A 16,046-nucleotide genomic window follows, 5' to 3' on the forward strand; every position below is an offset into this window, starting at 1 on the left:
CACCTTCACCTCTCTCCCTCTGCGCATGTACTTTGTCACCTCAAAGTTTCCATCAGCCACAGTGCACACACAGACTACACATGGCAGCATTATTATGCATTATTATTATTACATATTATTACGCATTATTACATATTATTATTTTTGCTGAAATATTGGATCATTTGAACATTTGTTGAAATGAAACCATGTGAAAATTTCAGAGGGAAAAATCACTATTTGGTGGAGCTGTTAACAACTCAGACATCTGAAATGTGACCCCGACTACACACTGCTTTTTTTTCACTCATCTTTAACAGTGTGTCGTATTTTAAAAACGTTGTCATATTATCCATTGTATTAAATATTAATCTGAAAAGTAACTAGTAACTAAAGCTGTCAAATAAATGTAGTGGGGTTGAAAGTCCCTCTGAAATAGTATATTTCAGTGGGAAATGTTGTACTTTGAATCGAGGTATAAAGTAGCATAAAATGGAAATAAATGCTAGTACCTCAAAACTGTACTTAAGTACAGAAGTCTAGTAAATGTACTTAGTTACTTTCCACTACTGCAAATAACTAATATCTAAAGTATATCAGTTTTCCTTCCCCAGCTGCAGGTGACCACCAGTCGGAACGCGATCTGATTCCTTTTGGCTCCGCCCGGCTGCTGTACTCGGCTGTAGCTGACTCTGGTAGCGAACCAACGGTAGCCAACAGTACCTCCACGGACAGGTGAAAGTCTTCTTTGGCAACTTTTCAAGGGATTACTGCCTCTCCAACACAAGCCAGCGAGTGTATTAAAATCAAAAGGTCAACGTGAGTCCATTCATCTGTTTTTGACTGTCATGCGTCACTACTTTTGCACTTATTTAGAAGCTAACAAACCCGGCTAAGCTTTGTATAGTTAGCTATATAATGCTAGCTTCGTCCGTCAGCAGCGATACAGTTCAGTCACTTTAAATTTATGAGCACTGCTGCCTGTTTTGTTGTTTACACCGACGTTGCAATCTGTTGCTTTACATATTGCTGTTAGCTGATATATGGTCATCATTGTGTTTGAAAAGAGGTTGCAACTAGAAGCTAACTCGTTTTATGACCAGCTTCAAGTTATCCTAACTGAATTGTTCTTTCTTTTGTTTGTCATTAGTTAATACAAGGTTTCTGTGTCACAATGGCATCGCCAGCAATGATCACCGTCCCCACCACCGCCTCCCGCTTCGCCCTGCTGCAGATAGACTCGGACTCAGACTCCGACACCTCTGAGCCGGGGAAGAGCACAACCAAAAACGGACGGGACTCGTCCGGGAAGCCCCGGCAAGGAAAGGCAGCCGGGGGAAAAGCAGGTCAGGGCAACGACAAAAAGAAAGACAAGAAAAAGAAGAAGAAGGAACAGCAGCAGAGTGAGGCCAATGAGGTGAGAAGGAGTGTCTCATGACCCACTGCTTCATAGAGATCTCTGTTATTTACTTGCTGTACATGGCTTCCGTTTTGTGCACAGATGTAAACAGACTTTGCACTTGTGCTGTTTCACTTCAGCTGAACTGAAAGTGCAGAGAGGGTGGTGTCAGGTGTGCTCCAGCAGTGAACTGATAGTGATCTATTTCTTTGTTTACAGTGTTGACATTTATCCAATTCAATGGTATCTTCAGTTTGCTTACCTACCTAAAACCACAGCCAAAAGTTCCCATAGTACTCAATCTATGATATTAAACAGAGAAGAGGAGGCAACTATTTGTATATATACACCTTTTGTCAGTCACATAATCAAATAGGCCCTAAGCAAGATGAGACAGATTTATTTATCAAGAGCATTTTCATTTTTAAGTAAATTTAATGTGTCTTACCTCAAAATGTATGTGTAAAGACCTACCGACTCACTCAAAGACAATAAGGAACCCACATCCACCACACATACATGAATCACACACACACATACAGTAACAATCATAAGTCTGAGAAAAACAAGTTTTCAGAGTACTTTTGAAAATTTGCCACATCTGATGTCATCAGGCAGTTTGTACCAGAGAATAAAAAAGCACCCTCACCAGATCTGCATCTAATCTTAGGTATAGTTAGAGGTAGGAGAGGTCTGACCCTCATCATTTTAAGACTCAAAACTTAAAGGGACAGCTCACCCCAAAATGCAAAGTACATGTTTTTCCTCTTGCTTGTAGTGCTATTTATCTATCTAGATCATTTTGGTGTGAGTTGCCAAGTTTTAGAGATATTGGCCATAGAGATGTCTGCCTTCTCTCAAATACAGTAGAACCTGACAGCACTCAGGTTGTGGTGCTCAAAGCGCCAAAAAATACATTTGAAAAACTCAACAGCAATGTCTCTTTCCAGAAATCATGACCTGGTTACTCAAGATAATCAACAGATCTTGTTGTGAGCAGCAGATGAGAGGAAAAATATGTATTTTTGATTTTAGGGTGAACTGTCCCTTTAAAGATAGTTTATACAGAGTATGCACACACATGCTGATGTTTTCCATAGCTGTCAGCAAAGCAAACTAGTGTTTATTATATTGCCAGTATCGGCCACATCAAGAGTTCGTGTTTAGATTTAGTTTTATCTCTTTTTCTATCAGCTACGCAACCTGGCCTTCAAGAAGATTCCTCAGAAGTCTTGCGCTCCGCCTCCCCATATGACACTGTCAGGAATAGCCAGTGAACTCCTCAGTCCTGCGGTAGGCGACCACAGTATACCTTCAGAGGGTTGGCAGCAATGGAAGCAGAGGGATGAGCAGGTAAGAGAAAACAATAACAAAAGTGTGACCTGATGAGCTGTGTGAGTAGAGCCGTTCAGAGGTCAGCAGTAGAGGACTGGATGTACTGGCAGCTTCCATGAGTGCAACAGTATGAGCCAGACGCAGGGTATTCTTAGAACCGATTAATTGATTTTTGTATATTTTTACTTGAAGTGTTTAAAAGCTCTTTCATTCTCCTGTTTGTACTGGAAACCTGTTGGAGGAAGACGGGGTGCACTGAATCTTGTTTAGTAACAGGAATGAAAGAGCAGGTGCATGAAATGCCCCCTGATGCAAATGTGTTATGAACTTTAAGTAAAGTATAAAATAATAGATTATATCTGTTCACATCTGACCTTACAGACAGTACTGTCTATGTATCTCAAGTAGATCCTCTTCCTCATCTATTTTCCTCCTCTCCCCATAGATGACCACTGAACTATATGAGGCCGACTTGGAAAAAGCCTTGATTCTCAGTAAACTGGAATACGAACAACAGAAACAGGTACATTACACACACACACACACACACACACACACACACTAATATTCATCTTTTGAAAGTCAAATTTTGGAGGTATAGTTGTTAGGTCCCAGAGTTTTATAGATAATGTAACTGTCTTACATAACTCTTAATTTGGTGCATTATGGATCTGATCACACACTCCTTGAAGCTGAAGATCAACACTTTAAACTCATAGTCATCGTTTCATTTAAAGTCCAGTGTGCTGGAGTAGAGCTAAAACAATGACAAAACATATCACTTTCCTAATAATATCAAACTGTACTGTATACAATTGAAGTTGAATGTGTAGTTTGTCATTATAAGTAGAAATCAAATGATTTGCTTTCCTTCAGCAGGGCAGCACAAACACATCCTCGCCGAAGTCTCGGGGAGGGAAAGAGGGAGGAGGGAAGAAGGACAAAAAGAAGAATCAGCAGGCAAAAGACAAAAAGACTGTTTCTCTGCAGGACTTCCAGGCTGAAGGCAGTGTAGGTGAGAGAAATGTATTGATCAGTTTCAAAAGCAGTTCAGCTAGAATCCGCCTTTGGTAGTTTAACAGGCTACACCCTGACTCTTCCTTCACTCTTTACTCTCTGTCTGTTTTGGTGAAAAAATAACAATACATGTATTTTCTTCACAAAGAGCTGTTTAAATTATATTTATGTTAATGTACTTTTATCTCTTTGTAGAACATTTGAGTAGGAAACAAGAGAAAGAGGTGAGCAAAGTCCCCGAGCATTTCTTTCATTTCCTAACTTCCTTGTGAATCTGTACTGCTTTCAAATAAATGAAACACATTTTACATAACATAGCTTAGCTTATTGTATTCATATATAATAAATACTCTAGTCATTGGTAAATATGCTCTAGGTTGTGCGCGTGTATGATGTTGCATCATCACTTTTGAAAAACATTCCCATCCAGGACGCCAGAGCGGCTAACCCAGCATTGGGAATCGGGCAGGAAGAGCGTTTTTTTAATAAGCTGGAGGATGACGTCAGTCGGATTATTCAACGGGAGAAGAGACGTGAGCAGTACTCTAACAGCCAGGGACAAGAAGTAAACACCTCCACAGAACACGAACCGGTGAGTTGACTGAAACACACGTACATAAACAAACTATTCGTCCAGCTGTCTTTGTTTATTATGTCTCAGGTACTGAATCCACACGAACAAAGCTTGCACATACAGTCAAAAGTTTAAACACAGCTTCCCTTTCCCTTGAATGAGAAAGTGTGTGCAAACTTTTGACTGGTACTTTATATATTGTTGAATTCGCGTTCATCCTTTCCTTCCCAATCTGTCCTGTTAGGACCCCCGTGCAGAGCAGCTGAAGTACGAGCTGGAGAAGAAAGACCAGGAGATTGATAAGCTAAAGAAGACTATTTCACAGTGGGAGGTCAGCAGTCATAAGCATTTATCCAATTATTCTATAGTTTCATTGAGGAAAAAAAAAATTGTGCATTTGACATGACATGAATCTGACATGAGATAAAGTGGGGAGAAAGAATGAACCAAACACAGCAGAGTTGGATTTTTGCAGGGCAAACTATGGGCAACAATATGGCTAATTCCACTAAATCCAAAATCTATATTTTGTACATAAAACCCCTCCTGTAGACATGACATGTGAAACGGTTGTACAATAGTGTCATCCTTCTCAAATCGTGGAGGGTGCCTGAAATAATATTGGGTACAGATTCCAGTATTGACCCGTTTCAACTGTGAAAGAACACTTTTGAAACCACGCCTGTAGCATGATCCACTTCTCGCCTTTCTGCATCGGTAAATGCTTCTTCTCAACTCCGCAGGTGAAATACAAAGAGGTGAAAGCAAGAAATGCCCAGCTGTTGAAAATGCTCCAACAGGGAGAGAGTGAGTTTAACGTTGCAAAAAATTACGAGCTCACGCATTTCCTGTAAAATGAAGCACGGATATATGATCAGTCTGATGTTTCCTATTGTTTCCTTCAGTGAAAGATAAAGCAGAAATCCTGCTACAGGTAGAAGAGCTACTACATATCAAAGAAGAACTGTCATCACAGGTATGTTACAGGAAGAGAGAGATTCTATTATTATGATACTTATGCATTTATGTGCATTTGAATGACCTGTTTTTTTTCCCCCTCAGGTAACATTACTACATGGTGCTCTTGAACAAGAAAGGTCTAAAGTCAAAGGTCTCCAGTCCGAACAGCCGAAACATCAGGTGAGTGCACAAATAATCACTAACTATCACTCACTCAGCTACCTGTGATTAGTAACTATAATCAAACCTACGCTGTGATTTACTGTGTTGCATCTGTATTCATTAACACATGTCAGAGTTGAGACGTAGATGCTGTGAGAAGATAATGTGTATTTACTCCACACTGAATGGCATGGGAGGGATTATCTGTGTATTTGCAGATGTTCGTGTGTGTGTGTATACATGGGTGTGTGTATTTGCATGCAGGTTTCTTGTTTCCCTCTCTAGACCAGTGAAACTTCAGGCAGTAGGTCAGATGAAGGGAAAAAAAGTTGCAGCATAAGTAAACCACAGCATAGAAATACAGTAACAAAAGAATTTAGTTCACAGCTGAAGTTAAGGTAGAATGAACCTTGTGGTCAGTTCAGAAAATTAAAAAAAAACTTTCTAATAATGTTTATGTTTGGTTCAGAAATCATTTTGGGTTATCATGTATAATCCCAGAGACCCATTTCTGTGTTGGTGTTTCTTCATGTTATATTGTTATTGACTTTTAACTTGAGGTCAATAAAAATAAGCACACGCTTCAGCAAAATACTTTCTCACGCTCTTAAATAATCGTGCTCTCTCTGGTCTTCTCTGGTTGGCAGGGAAACAAGAAAGGGAAGAAAGGCTCCGAGACGGATCTATGAAGGCTCCCACAGGAAAACACCTGCACTGCAAATTCAAATGAATGAATGAACAAATGAAGAAAAACCCCACTGATCATAATCAGGGTTTTCTTTCCTTATTTTTTTAAGTCGGACTCCATGTCAGCATATAATGCATGCCCCACGAAACATACACACACACACACACACACACTACACACTCCAGACATAGCAGGATGTATTAAGAACAAGAATTTCAGAAGCTTTTAAAAATGATTGACTTTTAAGTTTGTGTTGAAAATGGTGTCTTGGCTCTCAGTGCTGCCCTCTGCAGGCATAAAAGTGACACTGCAGCTGCAAGGCTGCGTGCCTGATCTTTATGTGGGTTTTAATGCCAAACTGACAGATGTGAAATGTATGTTTTCTTTTCATTTCTTTCTTTCTCACTGTTAAGTAAATAAAATACTTTTTCTTTGAGAAAAAAAATCTAATATTTTTGTGTACTATGACCTGAAAGGCAATTTTTTTTAGAAAACTTATGTATCTGAAATGCAGAATGCGACTCTACAGGCAGAAGCTCTGTTTCTATGTGGGTATAGTGGAGCCATCCAGATCTATTAATACTCAATTCCAACCCCACACGTGATTGGAAACTCTGAATGTTGTAATACAAACAGCAAGAGTTGATTTCTTCCTATTTATCATTTTACAGCATCAAATGCTCGGGATCAGCCACAAGTCCTCCAGTTTGTGCAGCTTAATCCACCAGTAATAGTGCATTAAGATAAGATGCAGAGAAGGTGGTGGATGTTTGAACTTCCAGTGCAATCACTGGGTGAAGTCTGGATGATTATTTTCTGTCATAAGATGCCCCCTTCAATGTGGAGAGACTTGTTTTAAATGTAGGATAGATGAAGAGTGAAATCTCGAAACTCCTGATTAATTTTGTGGTGAACTGTACTTTTTAAATTGACTGGTTACAAAAGGATTAGTGCGTGAAAAATTACACCACGTATAAAGAACTGTAATATTATAAAAAGGTAACAAAGTAACAAAAATCTGTCATATAGTGAAAAAAAAAAAGGTGGATGCTTTGTGTCTGCGCCTCCCTGCGCAGTCGGGTCAGAGCTGGCACACATCCACAATCCACACAACTTTGTGCCGAGTCATCGCGACAGACACGCGCACCTCCGCCCCGGGACTGTGCGCTCCTCCCCAGGTCCGCTCATCATCATCATCATCATCATCACCACCACCACCATCACCGTCCGCCCGCACAGGAGTGAGATGTCAGGCGCGGTGAAAGATGAACCGAGAGCACCGTGTGAGTGTCCGAAGGCTGAAACGATCCACATTGCCGTCAAAAGTGTCACAGACAGCAGAGACTTCAACGTCAGAGGAGACTCTACCGTCAGACAGGTCAGCAGACCAAACGCACCTCTGAGTCTCAACTCCTGTGTGTGTATGTGTGTGTAAATGGCCTGAATGTCTTTCAGTTGATTATTTCTATTCCATTGAATATTATAATGAAACCACACATTTAACCTGTGCCATCACTGCCATATGTTTGCCTGGCAAAAATGCTGTTGTGTGTTTATTGTGTGTGTCTGTGCGTGCAGCTGAAATGTGGTCTAGCAGAGCCCCGAGGGGTCCCTGCAGACCAGCTGGTGTTGATCCACTCCGGCCGGGTCCTAAAAGATTCAGAACTGCTGAGTCACCTCAAACAACAGGATGGGTTAGTCAGCCTGTGCATGATCCAAAGGTACATGAACATATGGGCTCTAGCTGGTGATCAGACACAGACACACACACACTAGAGCTGGTATGTGTCCAGATTTACAGTAATGTGCTCAAAAACAGTGAGTTGTGTGTTTTTGCATTTAACATGCAGCATATGGATATTAAGCAGGACTGTGTGAGTTTTATGGGTTAAACTCCTTTAAAAAAAAAAAAAAAAGTCACATGGGACAGTTCAGTCAGTATATTTAAACCACTGCCACTTGCATTAATCAGGAAAGCATATATAAAGTCACTATGAGGTATAAATTTAAAAACTGAGAAATAAATAACTGCATCATATGTTCTTGTGATTGTTTGTTGATTAATTAAACTAGGTAGGTGTTGTGATTTTTATAAGGCCCTGTGAAAGACGATGGTAAAATATTTATTTTATGCTGAGCTAACACACTAAAATTAACTTGATACTTGAACCAGTCAGTTAAAAGTAATTTGGGTACAAGGACGCACAAACATTTTTGACTTCAACAAAGCCAGCATCATTCAGCTTACTGAGAAGCATTGCCATATATTTGCAAGCATTGACTGATCATCAATGCTATCATCAATCAGCGCTCACTATAATGGGGCACATTAAGTTTACAAATATGTCAAATGACTAGTATTATTCTTTATCATATGCTGTATAGAGCTTTTCTTTCACCAAATGAATTTAATTTCAGCTGTAATGTTAAAATCTATTGGCAGTATTGCTGATTATATCTGTGCAAAAGTTTTAGCCACTAAAAGTAAAGTGAGGATGCTTTCAAAAAATGATGCCATGAATAGTTTTTATTTATCAAATAACTTCATATAAGGTTCAGTAAACAGAAGAAACTGAAATGAAATAAATGTTTGATGTGAGCAGCTTCGCCTTTAAAACAGCAGCAGTTCTCCTCGGTACACTTGCACACAGTTTTTCAAGGCACTTGGCAGGTTGGTTGTTCAAACCATCTCAGAGAATTTGTGGATTTCGGCGTCTCAGTTGCTTCTGTCTCTTCATGTAATCCCAGACTGACTCCATGATGTTGAGATCAGGGCTCTGCAGGGATAATACCGTCTTTTTCAGGACTTCTTGTCCTTGTCGCTAAAAATAGCTCTTTATTACTCTGGCTGAATGTTTGTGGTTATTGTCATGCTGCAGAATAAATCTTGGATGATCAGACGCCTCCCTGATGGTACTGCATAATGGATTAAGAATCTAAACATCTAAAGTTCCTAAAACTTTTGCACATTACTATATATTACATAACAGGCAAATAAAGTAATAAAATGGATACGCTGGGTATTCACATCAATATCCAACATTAGAATTACTGTATGTGTCATATTAGACTTGAGCGCAAAAACTCTAATGGAACAGTAATGGATGCAGTAATGGAACTTCAAATTAATCCTTCTCAGGCCTCAGCTTTCGTCTGTGGTTTCCACCAATGATTCAGCTTCAGAACCGGTCCAGTCAGAGCTCACAGCTGTTCTTCACCCTGAACCTGAAAACCTCACACCATCTCCCACCTCCCCCCTCTGCCTGGGTAAGGACTGCAGAACATAGTAACACTCATCACCACTGATTATGTTTTGCCTTTACTCATCTCATAAGTGATCACATTTGCATTTCATATGTGATCCTGTTAGTTTCCGGTCATCATTTTTCCTTTCCAGTCTGTCTAGGCTTATATTGCTGCTGTAACATGATCAGACCCCACTCAGCTGTCTTGTGCTTTACAAGCTCCTCTTCTTTTGATCTGATCATGTCTTAACAGTGGAAGGTCTGGACAGTCTTGGCCTAACAAACAACGGGCCTGGCTTCTTCCCTGCACTCCAGCGCCAGATGGAGAAGCAGCTGCTGGCTGACCCAGAGATGGTTCACCATCTCCTGGGCAGCCCCTTTGTGCAGGGTACCCTCTCTAACTCCAGCCCTCAGCTCACCAGACAGCTCATTCTGTCTAATCCCCAAATCCAGCAGCTCCTACAGACAAACCCAGAGGTGGGAGATGTTCTCAACAACACAGATGTTGTTACACAGGTGGGTACAAGTTGGGGAAAAAAAAGATTGTGTGTATTTGAGGTAAAGATGTGTTATCACTATGATAATCATAAAGCTCCAAAGTTTACATATTAAAGGAGCAGAAAGTAATGAATATGCCGTTTTCCATTAAATTAATCAATAAAAAAATACAGGTCTGTCTCTAAACACTTCACTCATAGAGACTGAGGACAATCTCCCAGGTTTCGTTGTTAAAATTGGGTGGAAACAAATTAGAGAGTTTAAAAAAAACCTCTGCATTGCAAAACCAATCCAAAGTCTTTAGGACAGCCCTTCATATTGGGGCACCAGTGAACTGCATGTCACTACAGAGGAGAATGGGGGGAGAGCATCATCTCCAGTAAGGGGTGAAGGTTTGTTAGCGGCAACTAGCAACTACAGTGCATTTAGAAATCCCCAGACTTCAGTAGGTGGAGATCTCCAATTGTCGGGTATTGCAAGACTAGTGTGATACAAAACAGCTAACGACAAAATAAATAAATAAATCATTTTTCATTTCATTGGGATGTGGTTGCTTCCGCCTTGACTCATTTCTCCCACCTACAGTATATCTTATATATCTTCTTGCTCTTTGCCTCCTTTTCCAGGTTTTAGAGCTTATCAGGAACCCTGACATGATACATCAAGTGATGCGTAATGAAGACAGAGCATTAAACAATCTACAACCAGAGCAGGACAACTCTGAAACCATCACTGGTGATCCTGATGGCCTTCAAGAAAATGACAATATCAAACGATCACAAGTACAAGTTTGAATGTTTTTTTTCTGAATTATCTGTCCAGATAAGGTCAAACTAATCTGGCGTTTTTAGTTATTTTGAGTTGTCTCTTTTCTGCTCTCTCTTTCAGAGCCAGATAGGAGTGCCTCCAGTGGTGTCTGCATCATCTGGGAATCAACAGCCACCCAAAAGAGGAAGAAAGAAGACTCCATCTCTTTCCAGCTCCCCCAAAGATCCTCTCATATATCTGACTGCCACACCCACACCTGATCCAAACCCTCAGCCCACTATTACTCCAGGCAAGAAAATACACATCCACGCAATTTAAACTACACAAAATAACCAAAGTATAGATTCTCTTCCTCATTTTATCTTAGTTTTACTCCCATTGATTATTTTAAGTGTTGAAACTCACTGCCATTTTCTCCAAACTAACCAAAAAAAGGAATCAGATCTACAGTATTTGCCTAATCTATATAAATTACAACCTGCTGTCCTTCATGTTGTATCTGTGGCCTCATCTCTCTTGTGTCAGGTATGCAGTCACTGCTAGAAGAGATCACGGCCAGTCCAGGACTGATGGAGAGCCTGATGTCTGGGCCGTATATCAGCTGTCTTCTGAATTGCCTCAGCCAGAATCCTGACCTGGCAGCACAGGTATGACAACGCATACAAATGAGCACAGATAAATAATACAGATCGAGTCCATAATCTCTCTACACAATGTATCTCTCACTGTCTGACATCTCTCTAAGCTCTCACAGCAGATACCATAGCTCTCATTTTAATACTGTTTCAGATGTTGCTGAGCCATCCTTTGTTCTCAGGAAATCCTCAGCTACAGCTGCAGATGAGACAGCAGCTGCCTCTGTTCTTGGAACAGGTTTGTTTACTCTCCTCACTGAACTCTCACACTCACTGCAACTAGATAACAACAGTATTACGATTTGCTCAACACTGGGCAAAATGTCTAGTGTGTGTTATATTCATCATTCACTTTACTTGAACAACACATGGTTTTTTATCTTTTTTCCCCTTTTCCTTATCAGATGTCCCTGTTTATCTTAAAAACAGACATATTTCTGATCATTAATTAATATTCATGTATTAATATACTGTAAGTAGCTAATATAAGTACTTTTAAGCCACACTAGCAGAGTGGGTTTAGCGGTTCTGATGATGGTCCATCAGTCTATTCTTATTCAAGGATGGACACTGGACACTATATACTTTAGATATTGGTTATCCGAGTTCTTTGCAGTGGTGGAAAGTAACTAAGTACATTTACGAAACTTCTGTACTTAAGTACAGCTTTGAGGTACATGTATTTATTTCCATTTTATGCTACTTTATACCTCGATTCAAAGTACATTTCCCTCTGAAATAGGTTGTACTTTCAACCCCACTAAATTTATTTGACAGCTTTAGTTACTAGTTACTTTTCAGATTAATATTTTACACAATGGATAATATGAGTTTTTAAAATATGACACATTGTTAAAGATTACAAAAAGCAGTGTGTAGTCGGGGTCACATTTCAGATGTCTGAGTTGTTAAAAGCTCCACCAATTAGTGATTTTTCCCTCTAAACTTCTCACATGGTTTTATTTCAATAAATGTTCAAATGATCCAATATTTCACCAAAAATCAAAGATTAGAGAGAAAGTCCAAAAACTGAAAACAAATTTGTGTATCAGAACTTTGTTTTTTCTTTTTTCCTCTCCCATTAATCATCTCACGACCCCTCAGATTTATCTGGTGATCATTTAGAGGGGCCCGAACCCTAAGTTGGGAACCACTGGACTAAACTAGCTCACTGTATATAAAGTATTTCAAACTGGCTCCACCTCCAGCAGCTACAACAGTAACATGCTGTTTACACACTGATGCTTCAGTATTAATAATCTAATGATGTCATATATAATAATATATCCACCAGAGGGACCAAACCATGACTTTTACTGCAATACTTTAACTACATTTTGCTGCTAATACCTTTACTTAAGTAGGATTTTTCATGTAGGACTTGTAATGGAGTATTTTTACATTGCTGTATCGGTACTTTTACCAATACAGCAAAGGATCTGAATACTTCTTCCACCACCGTCTATGATAAATGTGTAGATGCAGAGTCCAGAGCTGCTGTCAACCATGTTGAACCCCAGAGCCATGGAGGCTCTGCTTCAGATCCAACAGGGCCTCCAGACTTTGACTGCAGAGGCCCCTGCCCTCATACCTGCGTGAGTAAAAACACACCTCAAGATAAAGATCACTCACTTGATGGTTTAGTTTCAGGGTAGAAGTGTTTTTTTATGAAATGTGTATTAGATATATTTTACAACTTTTCATGTCTGTCCTGCAGGGCTGAACCTGGAAACACTGGAGCCAATGTTAATGCTGCCCCTGAGCACGGGCCTGACTCTGTCCCAAACAACCAATCAGGAAGTGGTCCTCAGGTAGCCACAGTGACAGAGCAGCAGCAGCTGTTTGTACAACAGATGTTGCAGGCGCTGGCTAGTGCTAATCGTGAGGTACTTACACTTTCTGTTTAGTTCAGTGACTGTAATTGCTCTTGAATTTGAAACACATCAGTTCTAGGCCTAAAGATTACAGGGACACACTCTGCAATGCTTCTTTTTCTTGTCTGAAATGGTTTACTGCTTATTGCACAAAGAACAAACATTTTTAAAGTATTTACAGAAAGAGTACCATGCTGAAAGTTGGTCATATAACTAGGACAAGAGTCAGTATTCAATCCTGTGTATCCCGTGTGCATTTTTTCAGTGTGGTCAAATAAGAAAATACAGTAAACATGCTGTGGACACATGTCGCTTATCAAGACTCAATCTAACTAAAGAGATCATACAATTTCCAGAAACACCCTGGATCTTTGTAAAGGAGAGTTTGTAGTATATTTGTTTATTTATTTTTTTCTAATTTACAAAAATGGACTTGGGGACAGATTAAGACAGACACAGGAGACCAAAGGGGGACGGTGTAAACCTGAAGCACATTTAAACTCCCAGAGGCACAAATTTCTTTACGTACTAATTCTTTTTGTCATGTTATTGTAATAACTAACACTTTAAATAACTCTCCTGTCACGTCCTGTCAGGTCCATCGTGAGGAGGCTGATTTTCAGGAGGAGCTGGAGCAGCTGAGCTCTATGGGCTTCACAGACCGACAGGCTAACCTTCAGGCCCTCATCAGCACCGGAGGAGACCTCATCACTGCTGTACAACATCTGCTCAGTCAGTGACACACAGATGTTTCTCTGTCCACATGCTGTATGTGCACACATAAATGAATGCACCTGTACTAACATTTACATGTAAGTCCCTACAATCCAACAGTCATACATGCTGTACTTTTTAAGACACAATTCATTCAGGAACTTCCCACACTAACCTCTGTCTGCTGTTGTAAATTGTATTCAGCCCTCGCCTTAGTCACACTTGTACACTTAGCACTTACTTTTTATAAAGAGAGAACTGAGAAAACTTACACATACAGGAGGATTTTCCTCCTCAGAGTGAGAGCTTTGGATTAATATTCGGGTAGAAATTGAAGAATACACTCACATTCATTCACTCGTACTTGAATCCACCTAACATACTGTAGCGCAACTGCATACATATTCAGAATCAAGTCATGTATTATTAATCTCTGTACAGCCACACGATTGAGCTCAGGCCCCTTTTCATCCCGCCACCTGGTCAGATTCTAATGAAAGCTTTTAACACCCAGAGACAGTCAGATGTCCTGGAAGCACACAGACGATTCACACTCTCAGGCAACAGATTGAACTACGAACACAATCTGCTGTGTGTTGTTTCTGCTCTCTCTTGCTGCCACCATAAGCTGTTAAGACACACAGATAATTATTAATCTGTAAAGGTACACCCAACTGCAAAAGATGTATTTAATATGGAGAACATGACTTTGTGCACAGCCAAAAAGTGGTCGAATATCAGTGTTTATCTTGATGCTACATAGGAACAGAAATTATGATCTGCACAGCTAAGCTGCTCATCCTGTTCATAGGAGAAAAAGTCTATTAGGCTAGAAAATGAGAGTCCAAACCCGAAAAAAAAGAATTTGAACCTTTTTGGACCTTACAACACACCTATAATGATGATGATTATGATTTACTATGCATAAGGAGCCAGTTAGAAAGCTCATGTGCTTTCCTTCAGTTTAGCTCCAGTAAATATACAGTATCACGCTGCAGTGTTTGTGTGGTACATTTTATATCCTTTTGGATTTCACTAGCAAACTGAGCAACATACGCTCACTCATTTAGCTGACTTGTGGCTCTGACATAATCAGTGGAAACTGTTGAATGCTATTATCACATGCTGTTACTTTTGCATCAGCTCAATGCTATTTGTCAGTAGAAATTAATACATGTTCATGGGACATTCTCCACACAAGGCTCCTCTGCTTTCGTCATGTAAAGCATGTTATGTTCCTTCCATGCATTGGTCTTCATGGTGTAATGAACAGTTGTTTTGCATCAGTACAGTAGTTTTAGAGGGCTACGCCAATGAATAAGAGTTTGGTTCTGGTTGGTCAAAACACGATATCACCTTGAGCATCACCTGTCAGTCTCAATAAAGACAAAATCAAACACAAACTGGGCTGCTGTCTTCTCTGATGGATAAATGCATTTTTTTTTATCACAATTGTAACACATTTTTCTACAATAACCCAACCAAAACAAAAATCCTCAACTGATCAGAATTAAAAATTAGTTATTAGCTATTTTAATCTTAGTAAATTAAGTAAAGTTCCCATTCCCCCCCTGCTGTGTCTGGACCTACTCTTGTACTACTCTACCACAAACACAAGGGGGCAGTTACACTTTACTTCTTCAGTAATATCAGCTGTTTTGATATGTATAGCTGGAATTATGCAGGCACAACATATTTTATAACAAATCTCAGCTGTGGCAATTAAAGCAGTGTAGGTTGTAAGTTAAACCTTTATTATTTATATATTATTTAACCTCTGTGTAAATCAATAGTCTGAAATCTGTAGAAGGTTGAAGACTCATTTGACTTACCAGCACAACGTGTGTGTGTGAGAGAGGGTTGTCCTCTGTATTCCATTCCTGCTTTTGTGTTCTCGCTGCCAGAGACCTCATGGATTAAGTGACACACAAGACACATACTCCGTCATCAGATACGTGTGTATGTGATCCACTTGACAACCTGTATGTATGTGTGTGTGTGTGTGTGTGTGTGTGTGTGTGTGTGTGTGTGTCTGTTGCTGCCAGACTGAGGGGGTTTTAATCTTCAGTGGTGTTTATGTGTGTGTGTCGCAGTGTGTCCGTACATTCGTCTGGATGTGTGAGATATGAGAGTAGCCGAGGGGGGTTTTTGGATTAGAAGCTCCTAAAATATTCGGAATGAGGTTTGAAGATGAGTCA

General features: G+C 39.9%; 2 protein-coding genes across 5 annotated transcripts; both read left to right on the top strand.

Annotated features, from left to right (window-relative positions):
* Nucleotides 1-630: 630 nt before the first annotated feature.
* On the top strand, nt 631-6,559 carry gkap1 (G kinase anchoring protein 1). Of its 3 annotated transcripts, none has more exons than XM_044373605.1 (12): nt 631-798; nt 1,130-1,396; nt 2,573-2,731; nt 3,159-3,236; nt 3,590-3,728; nt 3,926-3,954; nt 4,161-4,322; nt 4,549-4,635; nt 5,048-5,111; nt 5,210-5,280; nt 5,367-5,444; nt 6,074-6,559. In XM_044373605.1, the coding sequence occupies exons 2-12, from the start codon at nt 1,154-1,156 to the stop codon at nt 6,113-6,115; spliced, it is 1,152 nt and encodes a 383-aa protein (XP_044229540.1). In that variant the 5' UTR covers nt 631-798; nt 1,130-1,153; the 3' UTR covers nt 6,116-6,559. The 3 variants fall into 3 exon arrangements, with proteins under 3 accessions (XP_044229540.1, XP_044229548.1, XP_044229558.1); XM_044373613.1 differs by having other exon boundaries at nt 631-792; XM_044373623.1 differs by having other exon boundaries at nt 632-798; nt 3,593-3,728.
* Nucleotides 6,560-7,195: 636 nt separating this feature from the next.
* On the top strand, nt 7,196-15,251 carry LOC122997475 (ubiquilin-1-like). Of its 2 annotated transcripts, XM_044373635.1 has the most exons (11): nt 7,196-7,492; nt 7,693-7,835; nt 9,254-9,381; nt 9,613-9,875; nt 10,484-10,639; nt 10,746-10,914; nt 11,151-11,272; nt 11,415-11,498; nt 12,740-12,855; nt 12,978-13,146; nt 13,731-15,251. In XM_044373635.1, the coding sequence occupies exons 1-11, from the start codon at nt 7,361-7,363 to the stop codon at nt 13,872-13,874; spliced, it is 1,626 nt and encodes a 541-aa protein (XP_044229570.1). In that variant the 5' UTR covers nt 7,196-7,360; the 3' UTR covers nt 13,875-15,251. The 2 variants fall into 2 exon arrangements, with proteins under 2 accessions (XP_044229570.1, XP_044229579.1); XM_044373644.1 differs by lacking the exon at nt 7,693-7,835 and having other exon boundaries at nt 7,198-7,492.
* The last annotated feature ends 795 nt before the right edge of the window (nt 15,252-16,046 follow it).

Source organism: Thunnus albacares, chromosome 2 (assembly GCF_914725855.1).
Source record: "Thunnus albacares chromosome 2, fThuAlb1.1, whole genome shotgun sequence".
NCBI classification, from domain to species: Eukaryota; Metazoa; Chordata; class Actinopteri; order Scombriformes; family Scombridae; genus Thunnus; species Thunnus albacares.

Excerpts from the sequence above, each read along its gene's own strand:
- LOC122997475 (XM_044373635.1), top strand. The coding sequence starts at position 7,361 with ATGTCAGGCGCGGTGAAAGATGAACCGAGAGCACCGTGTGAGTGTCCG. Across the intron at positions 7,493-7,692 it reads GAGACTCTACCGTCAGACAG|CTGAAATGTGGTCTAGCAGA; the intron begins GTCAGCAGACCA and ends CTGTGCGTGCAG. Across the intron at positions 10,915-11,150 it reads TCAGCCCACTATTACTCCAG|GTATGCAGTCACTGCTAGAA; the intron begins GCAAGAAAATAC and ends CTCTTGTGTCAG.
- gkap1 (XM_044373605.1), top strand. The coding sequence starts at position 1,154 with ATGGCATCGCCAGCAATGATCACCGTCCCCACCACCGCCTCCCGCTTC. Across the intron at positions 3,729-3,925 it reads CCAGGCTGAAGGCAGTGTAG|AACATTTGAGTAGGAAACAA; the intron begins GTGAGAGAAATG and ends ATCTCTTTGTAG. Across the intron at positions 5,281-5,366 it reads AAGAAGAACTGTCATCACAG|GTAACATTACTACATGGTGC; the intron begins GTATGTTACAGG and ends TTTCCCCCTCAG.